General features: G+C 34.3%; 1 protein-coding gene across 3 annotated transcripts in view; it reads left to right on the top strand.

Annotated features, from left to right (window-relative positions):
- LOC119638362 (neuronal PAS domain-containing protein 4A) overlaps positions 1-16,556 on the top strand; it is a 57,217-nt gene that overhangs the window by 27,214 nt on the left and 13,447 nt on the right. For all 3 annotated transcript variants that reach the window (XM_038035110.1, XM_038035111.1, XM_038035109.1), the window contains exons 3-4: positions 8,105-8,286; positions 16,289-16,350. In XM_038035110.1, the coding sequence (XP_037891038.1) occupies positions 8,105-8,286; positions 16,289-16,350 (244 nt within the window). The remainder of the gene's footprint in view (positions 1-8,104; positions 8,287-16,288; positions 16,351-16,556) is intronic.

Here is a 16,556-nt window from a genome sequence, read left to right as displayed (position 1 = left end):
GTTTTAGCACAAGGATAAATGTTTTTGAAAACGTTTCGGGTCGAACCCTCAGTTCGACAGTTCGACAGTTCCCTCTATAGCGCGGTATTTTGAAAAATCATTGTATAAGACAAGTAAGAAAATTAAATTCGGTCGAGGCCGAATCTATTATACCCATCAGTGTCTATAACAAGGAATGGGCGCAGTTAATTTCTTCTACTTTCATTATAAAAGGTTTTGTCGTAGAGGCCTGCGGGCATTGTAAGCATTTCCTTTGAAAATTTGAGGTCAATTCCAAATTCTTTTACAAATTTGTAGGCAATATCTTCATTTTCGCTAACGGGAGAATGATTACCACAAATACTAAATCCAGCGCAAATACACAGATGGACAGAGAAACAGTCGGATATGCTTAGGTGCATTCCAAGAATTTGTATGGGGTTATGGGGTTTTTGAAACTTGTTTCTGCGCGTTATTAAGATATTGAAAAAAATTGAATTTTGATACATTATAATATGGGATAGCGTGGTCTATTTTCTCCGTTTTTGTAGAAATATTACAGCATTGCCCATACATACATACATGTGCAAAATTTTTGCATATTTGGTTCCTATAGTTTATGAGTACTGAAAAAAAGAACATTTTTTATTCCGTTTGAAAAACAGAGGTTTTCTCAGTTTACATGATGCTGTGGGCGTGTTCTTCTACCGATTTAGCCCATTTTCAGAACTTCCATTATTTGAAGCCGATTGCTTCGTTTTTGCGGCCAGGAGAATGACAGTCATTACAAACGGACAGACGGACAGAAGGAAATGCTTAAATCGATTAAGAATTTCATGCTGATTAAGAATATATACACTTTATTGGGTCCCTGTTGCTTCCTTCTGGGTGTTTCAAACGTTTTAACAAAATGAATATGCCTCTCATCCTTCAGTGATGGATGGTTCAATGCCCCGAAAAACCAATCGTTTCAAGGGAGCGTAGAAAGACAAGTTTTTGTCGTCTTTCAAGGATTCCATATGCCGTTAGAAAGATGAAATAAAGCTGATCACAATACTTGAAGAAAGCATCATCCTCCGTTGATGGGTGTAATAACGCATCATTTTTGGTGTGAGAAAAGAAAACCACTAAATGGCTGCATTAGGCGAAGCTGCGTAGGATATCTAATGTCGGCTTTGCCTGACCCTGGCACCCTTACTTGTTTTTATTTATTGAAAGACCTTATGGCAGATTAAGTTACAAATACAAATAGTGGGTTAGACCCTTTACCCAGAATAACTTTCGTTTAAGAAAAGCGTCATTTTCGCATCAGTTTGAAATAATAGTTTGGTATAATGAGAGCAAATGCTATTAAAACTCAATAGAGATGACAGTTTTTTTAGTTTTCTACTCGTTCTTCTACGTTATAAGCATATGCTACACTTTTCATTCCGCGCGAGAGAGATGTACCCGTTAAAGAAGACAGTCATACTTAGTCTTCGTTAATATAAAATTTAAAGTCACCTTAAATATTTGTATCACTTTCCTCGACCTTTCGCCCTCTTCGACCGTATTTTTAGATTTCTTCGAATCGGAAAAATTGAAATGGAAAACTGAACATATATATTTTTAATTGATCGCCAGAATTAAAATTGAGATATGATCGCTATGTGCTTCTGTTAAAAGAGGATCACATTAATTCACGTTCCGCAACGTGAGCAACGATTCAGGTCATGTACCTTTTAAACTTTGCTATATATGCGACAAAAAGTTCACAAAAAGTTTATTAAAAAAAATTCAATTCCGTTATCAATCACAATTTCTTAGCAACAATTTCTTTTAATATAAATTAATTAAAAGCCGTCCCACACATGGGTGGGTGGCGACCTTATTGACATGAACTTAGACATCGGTAGGCATAAAAATATTTTCGAAATTTAAATTATCAAAGAGAATTTTTAATTGGAATTTTAAAAGATGCTGTTATTCCATTCAACAAATATAATATGTGTGTGCAAATTTAAATTTTTGTCATCATAAATGTTACTTCACTTGTTTTGAGAAAAAAAAAAAGAAAAAACGTTGTTAACAGCTGTTACCTACATTTATTTATGCATACGTTAGTGCGAGAATGTATGTCAACAATAAATGAATGACAGGAACATGTGAGAATAGGCTTAATGCGATTTTTCACTGGTTACTTTTCAAACAACTTTTCTGCCTTCCTTCCGCCAAAATACATCTGCCATGATTTTATAAATATATATACATGTATGCATATATATACATATATATATATATACATGTTTGGCACAACCTTTACCATTTTCAATTATCTCATCATTAATAATAAAATAATTGATAATTAAAATTATTTATTAGTCAATTCATCACAAATTGTCTTCGGTGACCCGGGAACGGCTACGACAGCAGAGAAAATGTAGTTATTAGAGACCAGAAATTATTCACGTCATTTATAAGCAACATTTCCATTGTTAAAAAAAGTGAAGGGATGGTTCCGTTTTTTGGTGAATGGCATCAGTGCTGGCTGCACTTTCTCAAATATGTTGTTATAGTAAAGGGTGAACAATTACATTGAGGTCAGAATGGGATTCAATCATTTTAATAAACGTCTTTCCCTTCAATCGATCGAATAGATTCATGAAATTTTGACGTGTATTGGCTACTAATTCGGAGTTTCACATTTTTCGAGCTGTTTGATAGGTGCTTGCAGGTATTTTAATCAGGAACATCTTTTGGTGTAAAGGAATAAGGTAATGGGAAGTATCAATGGGCACAACAGTTAAACTGAATGGTTTCGACCTCTTTCTACATAAAGTAAGAGGTTTACTTTCCACTGTATACAGAGGCTAACCATCGAACGCTCAAAATTGTATTTTCGGCGTTGATTACTTTTGTTATTTGATTTGAAGGAGTCTGCTGCCGAAGCCTTTAGAAAATTATGATGATGCCGCTTTATCATATCCCAATTATCGGGTGTTGGTTTCAACGGTTCACAAATGATAACAAGGAACGGAACGGCGGGCCAGAAAAGTTCAAATACTTATTGGACAAAAACCCACTAAAAAAACTCTCGAACAACTTAGCAGTTGATGAACAATTGTTTTCAGACATTTGCTTGCGATGGGAAAAATCCAAAAGGAGGAAAATAGCTACCATTCCTTGCACGACAAAAAAAGAAGATATCGAATTGCGATTGGCGATCAAAAATGGATCTATTGCGAGAATCCCAAGTGCAGGAAGTCATGAAGAACCATCCGCATCGATACCGAAGCGGAATATTCATTGGCATGAAGTGTTGCTATGCAATCGGTATGAGCAGCAGTGTGCAGTGAATTACGAGCATCTGCTCGGTCTACTAAACCGAACAGATGAAAAGTCGTCTTCTTTTATGAGAACGCTGTGCCACTGGTTGCAACAGTTTTCAAGGATACATTGTTGCAGCACAAATGGAAAGTTTTGCTGTATCCAACATACTAACCGGATATAGCGCATAACCGATTATCACTTGTTCAGACCGATGCAGCTTGACTCGACTAACACGCAGTTTCGAAATGTAAAAGAAGTGCGAAAATGGACCGATGATTGTATCGCTACCAACGAAAAATGTTGTAAAAAATTATTTTATGTTGACACGCACAATTCCAATGGAATTTCTTCAAGTTCAGTCGGGCGTAACACCTTGATTTTAAATGAACACTGCTTTTTAAATCGATGCTGATTAGCACTTACCATGAAAGAAAAATGGTACCTACTGCGTCCTGGCCTGTCCCTAACATGCGAATCATTCTTCCTTCCTCTCAATATTTACAAAGCAGTGAATAAATAATCACGTAACTGAAAGTTAGCAGCCAAACAGTAAAAACAGCTAAAAACAAAAGTGAAGGCTAAACGTTTCATACGTGATTACTCCGTTGGCCCTTCCCTTGCTGCTGTACGAGTGTTATCATTACGTTCACAAGGCCGCCTCTTATTTCTTTTTATCAGTTCGTAAGTCTGTGTTGAATGACTTCCTTTAATCTCTCTTATAACTTAAGTGTTCAATTAGTTTATATTAATACAAAACAGATAAAAACATTACAGTTGGACAAGGCCGACCGTTAAAAACACTACATTATTTTGCCTAATACAATTATTTATTCATTTTCGCGATAATACGCCAAATGTTATATATTAGGTTCATATAAAGGCATATTTTTGTCAAAATTCTCATAATGAAGGATGGCCAAAACGTTGACTGGCATCTGTCCAAATTAAGTATTATTTTCGTTTTAGATATATCATTATTCTTCATATAAAATATTATATAAAGGCACAAAATAGACTTTGTCCCCATATAAACTCTCACGCCGCATGAGAACCCTTACATATGATGGCGTCTAATAAGTGAACATGCGTGATGCAAATTTCCTACATTTTGTTTGTAAGCCAAACGGCTATTATGGATCAATTTTCCGTGGAAAGGCTCACTTTTCGTAGAAATTGTTATAAGGGAAGAGGTTAAAAAAATTTTCCACCCGACCCCTTTTTCTACATTAATTGAGAATAACGAAGCACGCAACGGTTTTTGCCAAGGCATTTTGAAATTTGTTTCATACAGCGACGTTTCACAATATGCCGTTACATATTTGAAAGAGTGGTACCACCTAATTCATATTCCATAGGACTCGTTCTGTCGCCAAAAGAGTAAATATCTAAAAAATTGCGTTTTGCAGGTTGAACACATGGGCAGACAAGACCACAAACAGACAAGCTTAAGTCTTAGTATGGTTTACGAACATCCACTTAACTTAATGTATTCTGCAGTGGTCTGGAGTATAATAATTCTAGTATAAATAATCATACATAAACATTTACAAATTATTCTATTGATAAACCTGCCAAAAAGTAACATTTAGTAGTCGATGACAACAGGACGCATTTCGGGAACCGCAAATGGAAAAAACTTGTGGCATTTAACTTGCGAAGCGTCAGTATCAATAGTGCGACCAATCGCTTCGAAGAGCAGACAATGCTCGACGTATGGAAGAAAAGAATCGTGTACTGTGACCTCCAGGGACTCACGCGAGCTTTTCAATGGGCGCGGCTACCGACAGCAACTGATTAATTCGAACTGGTCATAGCTCGAGAAACAACCAAAATGAAACCCGCAACGAGTGGTATTACAGCACGACAACGCTGTGAGCCATCGCAGGCTATTTCAACGTTGAAACGGGAACTGCTACAAGGCCCACCGTATTCAGCGGACGTGGCCTTTTCCGACTGACACGTCTTTGGATCAATGGCGCGTAGCTTAGTCAGATCACACTTGGCCAATTTAGAAGAAATGTAAAATTGTTTAGATGGCCATGCAAAAATATATGATTCTTGATGACCGGCGGCTTCTCTCGAAATTTTCATTTTTCCATTCACTAAAAACGCCGGCGAACTTAGTTGCTTACTTCATACAGTCCTAATCAGTTTAAACGACAGAATTGTTTGTCAAGCAGCTCATCTGGCGGCTGTGAACTTTAGGCTTCACGATTACAATCTCAACACTTTCGGTTTATAACTTCGGCCGCATTCACCCGAAAAGGTGTGTAAGAGAAAGTCAAATTAGTTACATAGCTGCAAGTTTTACAAAGGTTGCCTGAGAAGTTTTCGATCTAAGGAAGTAACAATCACTCTCATTTTTAAAGCCGCAGAAAGGTTATATTGATGTACCCACTTCGTTGTGCTTAAACTGCGCCGATGAGACGGTGAAAATTTGCGCTTCAAAATGGTTTTGGTTCAATGTCAGCGAAAACTGCTACCAATGTGCATTCGACTTTCTCATGCTTAGATCTTAATTGCAAACGGTTTTCTCATAACTAAATGTTTATATGAATACATGGCCGTTTAGATCGTCAGTTATATATTCTCATATTTCACTCGTTGATTGTTGAGAATAATTTTCACCTGGCGTAGCCATTCCTTTCAAGCGACCACTGCTTCCAGCTTGATCGTTATCCGTACAATCTTGTTCCCCAGAATATGGTCAAAGCATCGACAAATTACGCTTTTTGACGGCGGAAAGTTGTCTTTTCAAGTCAACGTTAAGCTTGAATGGAATTGTTTCCAACTGTTTCCGTCGTAAAAAAACACAAAATTCACTTTACCGCCATAAAACCGCCTGTTTTCATGAGAACCATGTCAGCCAAATTCCCTATGGTTAATTTACTGAGGATAAATTTTCATCGTAAAATATTAAAAATAAAACATACAATGTGGTATTACATGCTACACCCCTTGTGGTACAGGGTATATTAAGTTAGTGCAACACACACAAGGGTTTACCATAGATTCACCTTTTATTCTACCGATTGATTCAAAATCATAATTTGTATTGATCTGAGCCTGTCTGCCCATCTGCTGTGTGTGCATGTAAATTTGTGTTCAAGCTAAAGATCGCAATTTTTGAGATATTTTGATGAAATTTGGTACAATGGTGTTTTGACCCAAGGACGAACAGTATTGAAAATGGTTCGCGTCGGTCCATTTTTTCAACCACTACTCGTATGACACGCTATTCCGAAAAGTCGTTATGTGGAACGAAATTTTAATTTTGAAAATTTGTCGGCAAAAGTGACTATTTCGTCACGAAGTATTTCGTCATTCGAAAACATCTGGACCATTTCGGCCTATGCTTTGTATCCAACCCTTATAAGGATTTTCACGAAAATTGATCCTTTGTAGACCAGGAAAGTCTAAATTTTAATGTGGGGTGATGAGAATAGACCGATAATAGTAATTTCATACAAAAACGAACTCTACAAAATTTGGACCATCTATGCTTATTATTGGATTCTGGCCTATGTAAGGATTAAACTTGTACTACGGTAGATTATGTTTTGGGCCCGCTTCCCCAGAAATACGCACATGAAAAATATGCCTTTATATAGAAACAAAATACAATTTTTGTGCTCTATAGTAAAAAGAAGTAAAAACATTATAGCCAGGCAGGGCCAACCATTAAATATTCTACACCAAATTGTTTAACACAATTCTTATATTTTTATGTTATTATTATAATGGGTCTATATGAATCAATTTCACTACTTTTTGCTTACTAAGCGCAAAGATTCATCACAAACTATTAGAAATAAAAGTTTTTTAACATATAAAGCCTTATTTTCCATTAGAAGTCTTATACGATTTAGGAGGAAATGAATAGATCTACGTAGTCCAAATTCGGTAAGGTTAGTTTATATCTCAAATTATTGTCTTGAACGAAGATTTATCAAGAAGCATTAAGAATCAGGAATTTTTATCATATAAAGATTCAATTTCCTTAGAAACCGGTACAAGGAGGTCAAAAATTGATCCATCTCGACGTGCTAATATTAAGCGATTTTTGTCGCGAAAAACTGGAAGGTGCCATATTTTTTCTTATAACGACTTATCAAAGTGGTGATCTGCACGTTGACCGCTGAGGGGTAGATATCAGATTGTACGACAGACAAGCATAGATGGGTATTATAAAACGTAGATCCATCTCAAATCTTAATATACCATCTACCACAAGTGGCATAGCAAATAATGAACATCGTTTGATATTCAGCAATTATCATAGATTGTTTTCATTAGAGACGATTTAAACCAAATTTAATACACTTTTTTATACCCCTTACAAGAGACCACGGCAATATATTCCACAATTTGGTGTTTCCATTGAACACACAAAACAATAAAAAAAAAAAATTTCAAAAACTTTTATTTTTATATTAAACATTTTAAAAATTGAGTGCGAATTGTTCTTCGCCCCTGCCTTGTCTGTGGAGCAGAAAAAGTTCAGATCAAAAACGAAAACTTGAAAACTTGAACTCTTAAATGACATTTGCAGGCAACATTTGAAAGCGATCTGAACCGTTCTACACCAATACTGACTTCAACTAATTTTGAAATAGGAAATTAAAAATTGAAAACTACAGCAAAAAAACGTCTTACCCCGCGAACCCCACCAATATTTACAATCAATAAAATGATAAATAATTTTTTTATAAGCATTTTCACCCAGATCCCAGTTACGTTATAAGGAGAAAGTATTTTGATTTTCTTTCTGCCAATCTCTTAAAATATTTTCTTATTCGAGTATTTTTCTTTACAGATTTGATGCTAGTAAATCAACTAAAGGAGCATCGAAACTTCGTAGAGATTTAATTAATGCCGAAATTGCAAATTTACGAGACCTTTTGCCGCTGCCTCAATCAACGCGGCAACGTTTATCCCAACTTCAGTTAATGGCTTTAGTATGTGTTTATGTACGCAAAGCCAATTATTTTCAACAAGGTAAGCAATCAAATATAATTTTAATATCTAAACACCCTACAATGTTAACAAGAAAATAATAAGTGAGAACATTATAGTCGGGCAAGGTCGATCATTAAACACCCTACACCACATTGTCTAATACAATCCTTATTCTTGTTATAGAATATAAAAATTATATCTTGCTTTTATACAAAGACATATTTTTCATATGCGTATTTCTGGAGAAGCGGGCCCAAACAGCAACCTAATGTAGTACAAGTCTAATCCTCACATAGGGCAGGATCCAAAAATAGGCGTAGATGGTCCAAATTTTATAGAGTTGGATTTTTTATAAAATTACTATACTATTATGGGTCAATTTCCATCACCACCTTTAAGACTTACACTTTTCCGGTCTACAAAGGATCAATTTTCGTGGAATTCCTTATTAGGGCAGAATCCAAAAATAGGCGTAGATGATCCAAGTTTTGTAGCATTCGCTTTCGTATGAAATTACTATAATCTAATCCACTTCTTCTTCCATCACCACTTGTTAAAGCTTACACTTTTCTTGTCTACAAAGGATCAATTCGTTAGTAGGAGAGGATCCGAAAAATAGGACGGGCTGGCTCAAATTTGGCTTTTATGTTAAATTACTATTATTATGTAATTTTGATGGTGAAGCATTGAAAATTTATATTTTTTTGTCATATGAACTTGATTTTTTGTTCTGTGTGTTATATACGACCGCACTAAGTTAATATACTCTCTACCACAAGTGGTGTAGGGGGAAAAAAAACGGATCTAAGAATAGATTAGTAAAGGATTTCATTTCAAGGTTAAATTACAGTGAAATACAGTGAATACATATAGACACAAAAGCTGTAAACTGCATGTCGTTAGATTTCTGATGGACATGATCTTGAATGGTTCGACTTCATTAGCTGTTAAGTTATCTGCATAATGTATGTTGTCATCGTACGTTTCACTTCTTATGGTACACTTTATGTTTATGCTAATCCTTTGCTAAAAACTTGTACAATTCATTCACTTAGTCTGCTTTCGTATCTATGAGATATGCATGAGTAGGTGTTCTTTGATGAGATAAAAGCATTGAAAAATTTCCCCAATTGCAGGATTTGATGACAAATGAAAAGATGCTGTTTATGTCATTTCTGACTTTTATATATATATATATATATATATATACATATATGCATGTATATATATAAATATAGTAAACCACTACAAATTAAGGTGCGCTAATGGGTGTGTCCGTACAGCTTAGTAACTACTCATCGCTTTTTTTATATTCTCTCTTCCGCTCTCTCCCTCTCTCTCGCACACTCTCCTGGTCTCTCTCTTCCTATCTCTCTCTCTCTATCTCTCACTCAATTCAATTCAATGTGAAATCACATTTATATCCATCCTTAATGGCAGCAATTAAATATTATGCAGATACTGACATATTATGTAAATGTTTTTCAATCAAATTCGTAGATATTGTTGGAAAATAACAATTGCTAATCACAATAGGAATTATTTATATTCATTTTTCAGTGCAGCAACATTTATTTCTAGTAAACACGTAAAGTTCCTTCTATTAAATTCGCTTACGTATATATAAAAAACACAGGTAATCGTATGAGTTGTAAGCGCTGTAAGCAGGTGCTGTTAAAAAATTTATCTTAAAAGGTAAGCAAAAAAAAGCCGAAGAAAAAATGCTATGTTTGCTTTAAAACGAATCTTGCATACTCTTCATCTCTGGCAAATACCCCAACATACATGAGCGTGGAAATATCAGTGGGTCAGTTTGGAACTACTTTTATATAAAATTTTCTTAAAACTTTTATGAAAATTTTCTTAAACTTTTACCTTTGAAGAAGTTCAGATCAATGTCTTCTATAGGTGGCTTACATATGTAGGCTGACACAATGTTCAGGGTCATAGGCTATAGTCCTGCTTTGTTCTCGTTTCGCAATTGGAGAAGGTAAGCAGGTGAAAATTTTCTTTTTTCTTGAATTCTGGAATCGGAAAAATATGAACTAAACATTGAAGGTGTGCTGTACTTACGGGAGTAGAGCATTCAAAATAAAAAAGAGAACTAGTCGGTCTTGTTTGGAGGAGCGTAGAAAATTGATCTAAGAGAATTGGTCTGTAACGCTTTACTGCTGGCCTCAGTTTGCAACTTTCCTGCCCAACATCGCATAAAATCGTCGTTAAATATCCCTCACATCCTAGAATATCTATTGCTACGAAACGGAAGATGATCACGCCATAGAAAAGAGAAACCACACATTTCTACTCACTTTAACAAAATTCTTCTATTAATTTCTTAATGGACACAAGCAAATTTCGTAGTCTAAAATTGAAACAGCACAAATTAGTGATTGAAAGAACTTTAGTTTTTCAATATATTTTTTCCCTCCAGTTTAATAAAACGGTTTGTATGATTTTTCAATTCCCCGACTGTATCTTACTTAAGATTTTTCAATTACTAATATCTGGTTACCAAATTTGACGGAAGAATTTTGTCAAATGCAGATTTTTTAACGTATCAAGATAGACACAAGTTAAAAGGTATCAAATCTGGTCAATCTGATAAACGCTCTTTAAGTCTTTTAAGATTTTACGAGCCACGGCATGCGATAGGACTTGAGGGATTTCTTCTTTCTTAGTCTTGCTTTTTGTCTCAGTTCACTGAAGCCTAGTGTAGTCGAACCAAAAGGTTTAAGTTTTACTTCAATTTTATTGATGATATCTAACAAAATTCTTTTTGCATTCCAAACTGTTACCAGGACGCCACAATCGATTTTCATGAATCCGATCGTGCACAGCGCACTTATTTCCATTTAGTTACTGCAAGAACTCCTTCATTTCTTTGATCTAGAGTTTTGTATAAACGCAAAAGAGAATTTTTTTTTTTGCTTTGGCCCGATCTTCTATATGATATTTTCAATGCAATTGATGCAAAAAACTTTCAATTACGGTTATCACTTAAAGAAAATATTTTCAAAATAAGGATATCTTTTACGCACTACGGCAAGCCTTTTTCCCAAATCTTCAAGTGCATTTAAACTTAAACGAGTAGCAACATTATAGTCGGGCAACGCCGACTAATAAGACCCTACACCGGTTCGCCTAGTTTTTGCTCATTTTGGTAATAGTACTCCACAAAATAACAGTATTTTTACGCAAGCCGTAAATGTGACGAAAGCCGGCATATTAGAAGGTTAGATTTTCTCTTCACATAAGAGATTGTCTTTCGTAATGGCGCCTATATATTGGGGTCTAAAAGAAATGGACCTATTTAATCCAAATTCACTACCGTTAATTTTTTACTATGAAATAATTTTCATAATAAAATATCATACAGGACTTACTACTCATGGGATATCTTACATCGAGTGGGGCCACATTAGGTTCACTTAATTTTTTTATTTAATTACTAACATAAATAAATTTTCTTTAAAAAAAAAAAAATAAACAAGTAGGCTTTTTTGGCATGAACTTATGCGCTGATATCCAAAAAATGGACACACGTGGTCCAAATTCAGTAAGGCAGATTTGTTTGTCAATTTACTATTATCAGCTAATTTTCACCACGAATTATTGGAAATTCGACATTCTTACCATATACGGCTTTAATTTCCGTAGGAACAGTTATATGAGAGAGGATTCAATAGTTGCTACGGCCAGTCCAAAGTTTTCATACCTTTAGCTATTACTTAGCCACTTTTGTCAAGAAATTTTGAAAATTGCAATTTTTCCATCGAAAAAGTGGACCGATCCGAACCATTTTCAATAGCGTTCGCCCTTGGGCCAAAGTATGTCTTTATATAAAATTCATCTCAGAAATTGCGACCTGCAGCTTGAACACGAACAAATACCGACAAACATCAGACGGGTGGCTTAGATTGATTTAGATTAAATAAAAAGTGGGTCTATCTTAAGCCCTTCTGGATGTTGAGTAACGCTCCTTCCTTTCAATAGTTTGATTCAAAGTAATTAACGGCATTCTTCTAGCATTTCAAAGAATATATTCCAGAGGCTTCTTTTGGGAGTTTAACCATTTTGACTATATTTGAAGAGATGAACAACCAATCTCAATCGATTCTGCGCGGTTTCCTGTCACAATGACAGATCGTACAGTGCCAACCGCAAGGTCTAGTACGTAATTAAATAGTTAAAGAAGTGTGACAATTCAATCGGCAAAGCCGGATTCAATCCTCAAGATGGTGGGTCAGACTTTTATTATAGTTTGTATGTTTTTTAAAAAGGTCCAACAGCCGTTGAACCAATCCATTTGCCAAGTGACTATCCGCAAAACGGACGGAAGTCGCCAGCTAAACTCTGTTTGGGCCACAAACCGTGACACTTCGGTATTAGGTTATGAAATTTTCCACTGGTCTTATCAGAAGCATTTTAAGTCCATAGTTTTAAAAATTTTTGAATTTAACAAGAAAGGTCATGCTATTAAATGAAGTGTCGAAATCGTAACCTAAAGTTATCGCCAGCAATTGGTCCGGTTTCGAATCCATGTACTTTTTTTTTCTTTTAACATTAGCAATCACTCATGGGATGTTCGTGTAACACGGTGGCAGCCAGAAAGAAGAGAAGAAAGAAACAGACATAAGGTGGCCACAGCCCATTGAGTGTGTGTCCAATTGAAAAGTGTTGTGCCTTTACCGGCTAAGTACTTACTAGAGCCACTTACTATAGCCAACTCGTGGTTCTTACCCACTCGGCTACTCAGGCAGAGACCTTAGATAAGTTAAAATGCGAACTTCTACTTTTTATTCCAATTTTTGTAATAAAAATGTGCAACAATAAGAAGCAACTGCGAGCTGATTAAGACGCTTAGGAAGCGGGCAAAGAAAGTGAAGCGAACCAGGCGACCAATATGAAAAAGATATATTGATAGAAAAAATTTCCCCTTTCACATCGACCTGTAACTTATACACGAGATTTAATTGCAGGAGAGAGTAAAGATCTGCTCACTCGATCATATTATCGCACCTTTCGGTTATCGTATAACTCGAAGTTACCTTTTTAGACCACGTGGCAATAATTGTATATACATATCTATAGAAATATACAGCTAATTGCCCGAGCTTATAACCATGTTTACACACTTAGCTTTTCTACATTTTTTTATTTTATTATTGTTTTACTTTTTATTATATATTTTTTTGATATGTATTTATTGTTTATTTATTTAATTTTATAGTTTTCCTGGAAGTGATATCGCACCTGTAAGCGATTTCAAATTGTATATGTATATATGTGTATATACATATTCTTTTTTTTATTTTTTTTTCTTTTCAATATGACCAATCACTCAGGGGTCTCACCTAGTCGTGTAACACTGAAGAAAGGAAAAACGATAGGTGGTGTCGGCGGCCTAGTAGGTGTGTGCCCAATCGGTAAGTTTATCGACTGCGCACTCACTGCCAATTTGCCGCACTTGAGATTTGAGCCGGCGAACGCCGCTTTGCTGGTCGCGCTGCAATTTTTAGATAAAATGGGGACGAAGTGAGAATCATATTTACTTTTTGCGTTGTTTTTAGGTACGTGTTTCTCGCAACACCACAACTCGCCAAACACCACAATCAGTTTAGTGTATCTTCGAACTTGATGTAGAATTACTTTTAAGGAAAAAGTCATGATCGAGCTTAAAAGCCTCTCAAAAGGTTTACAACTTTTAGGCCTTTGGTGACCTTTCAATTTAAGTTGATTTGAGGTTGATCTAAGAAAACATTTGGTTTTCATTAGTACTCCTGTCATTGGTACTTCTGTCATTTTTGATTTTTGCAATCGCGATTGAGTTTAGATCTCTATTAAATAAATCGTAGACTTAAATTTTAATTTTAAGCTTAAGAATTCTATTTACTGTTAGTTCACTAAGCTTGAAATTACTAATAAAATTGCTTAACAATTGCAAATAAAAGAAGAGCGTATAGACCACATATCTGCTTCCAGTAACAATTGCAACATCGTAATCGTAATCTTAAACCAAAGAGAGACAAAAGGTTTTTCATAGAAACAATCTCTCACTCTAATCACACGCTGATCAGAGGAATACTGATATGTATTTGATAAGTTCTTCAATGCAAATTTGAAATGCGTTGCAAGCACATTCGACAAAACTAATATACCTCCTGTGGTGGATATGGAAAGGAAAAAAAAAACAGAAAAAACCCTATCTACGTAAAACAATGTGATTGTGCACTGTGCACTGTGCACTGTGTAGTTTATCTATTTTCTTAACATTATATTTTTGTACGAGCATCCAAGAGACTGTTGCTAATTCAAGTTCAATGATATATAATTTGCTGCTACGTACGATATCTATGAATATTTAAATATTTACCTCTCCATTGGTACATATTTAGAATAATTTCTGTGATGGTACTTAGTATTGTTATTGAGTTAATTGTCTTATTGAGATTGAGACCAACAACATCAACAACAATAACAATAACAAATAAACAAACATTTTATGTTTCACATACACCTCTAGATATACTACTACTAGTGCTACATACAAGCAAACAGTGCTATGGCAATGACACATTTTCAATGATTCATTTGTTTATTAGAAATTTTTAATTTATGGTTGTTATCTGTACGCTGTCATCGCATCTGCTCGCTAGTGTATGTGCCGTGTGTTGCATACTGTATTCTATTAATGCCATAATAAAAAAAAATATATATTTTTTTATTTTTTATTTCGATTTTATTCGTAAGTTATTCTGTCATTTATATTAATTGCATTATTAGTAAAAATTTCTGAAGAAGAGGAAGGCTTAACACTTTTATTAATGAGATAATCTTACTGCACATGCTGCTCCTTCATGTCCAGAACAATAAAAGAAAAGAAAAAAATTATTTCTAAATCTTTTTTTTGCAACTTTGAACATATGCCGTATGATATATATAAAAAAAATAAAGCAATAAACAAAAAAGCAAAAACAAAAAACACAAAAAATGAAAAAAAAAATTAATTTTTTTTAATTAAAATTGAGTGGATTTTTTTTTGGCTTTAAATTAAAAAATTTTTTTTTTTTTTTTTTTTTTTTTTTTTTAATGTTTATTTCATTTTTAAAGTATATATACCGCGTGTATGTACAAATATAAGTCAGCTTATCTATGTTACACACATACATGAGCTTGCATTGGGAATTGACATTTGCCAATTGTCTGTCTTAATGTTTTCAAAAAAAAAAAAAAACAAAAAAAAAATGTATTGTTTTGTAAGATTTCTGCTTGGGGTTGGACACTTGTCGCTGTATGAATAAAACGTTCTCCCACAATAATCACATGCATGCGCATAATTGACAATGATATCGATCAGAGTTTCTTAAACTCTCGCTATCTATCTCTTTTCCTCTCGCCTTACATTTTATGACAATAACGTCAAACTTAAAATTTGAACTTTTCAGGCACACCTCCTCAAATAACGTAACTGCGCATATTAAGCGAAATTTTCTTATGACTTTTCAAAATTTTTCTTCATCATATTGTGTTTGTGAATCCCTGATTTTATTAATAACATATGTATTCACATTTAAGTGTACTTGTAATGATACCAGCTATTACATAAATGGCTTTAAGTCAAGCAGCGTTTGTTTGTAGATACACGACAGCATTGAATATTCGACATTCAATTCCAACGTTATATGCTTAAATCTTTTTCATAAAAACACCCGTTTAGAGCATTGGAATGGTCAGCATTCCAACACCCTATCTTCTCCTTTTCAATGAACTTTTAAAAACAAATATCGCGATCTTGATCAACAATTTCCACTTGTTGGTTGTGGACGGATGGAAAGACATCTTTAACTTGTATTGTTTGCAATGCATTTAATAAATTCTCAAAAGAATTTCATTCATAAAATTATCGACTTATTTGCAAACTTAATACACTTTGCAAATAAGAAAATAGAAAATTCCATATACTTAACGATTTTCATTACATTTTTTCTTTTAACCATAAGCAAAACTATTAAATCATTCTCTTTATTTTATTATATTTTAGTTTTTAAACGGCACGATATATCTCTACATCAAACACCGACGCCAAATATGGGATTTTCAAAGGTGAGTTTCTTAAACATTTTATAAAAGTTATAAATTATACCTTATAAACCGTAAAGTGATTGAATTCATTTTTTTAATGGCTATTAAAGAAACATATTATGCTTGTCAATAATAATAAGTATTATTAAATATATATATATATATATATATATGTATATACAGAGAGGACTAATTTAATTCATTCATTCATTCGTTATTATATAAAA

The sequence above is a fragment of the Glossina fuscipes genome, unplaced genomic scaffold (assembly GCF_014805625.2).
Source record: "Glossina fuscipes isolate IAEA_lab_2018 unplaced genomic scaffold, Yale_Gfus_2 88, whole genome shotgun sequence".
Taxonomy (NCBI): domain Eukaryota; kingdom Metazoa; phylum Arthropoda; class Insecta; order Diptera; family Glossinidae; genus Glossina; species Glossina fuscipes.
This window is presented reverse-complemented; position numbering and strand designations above follow the sequence as displayed.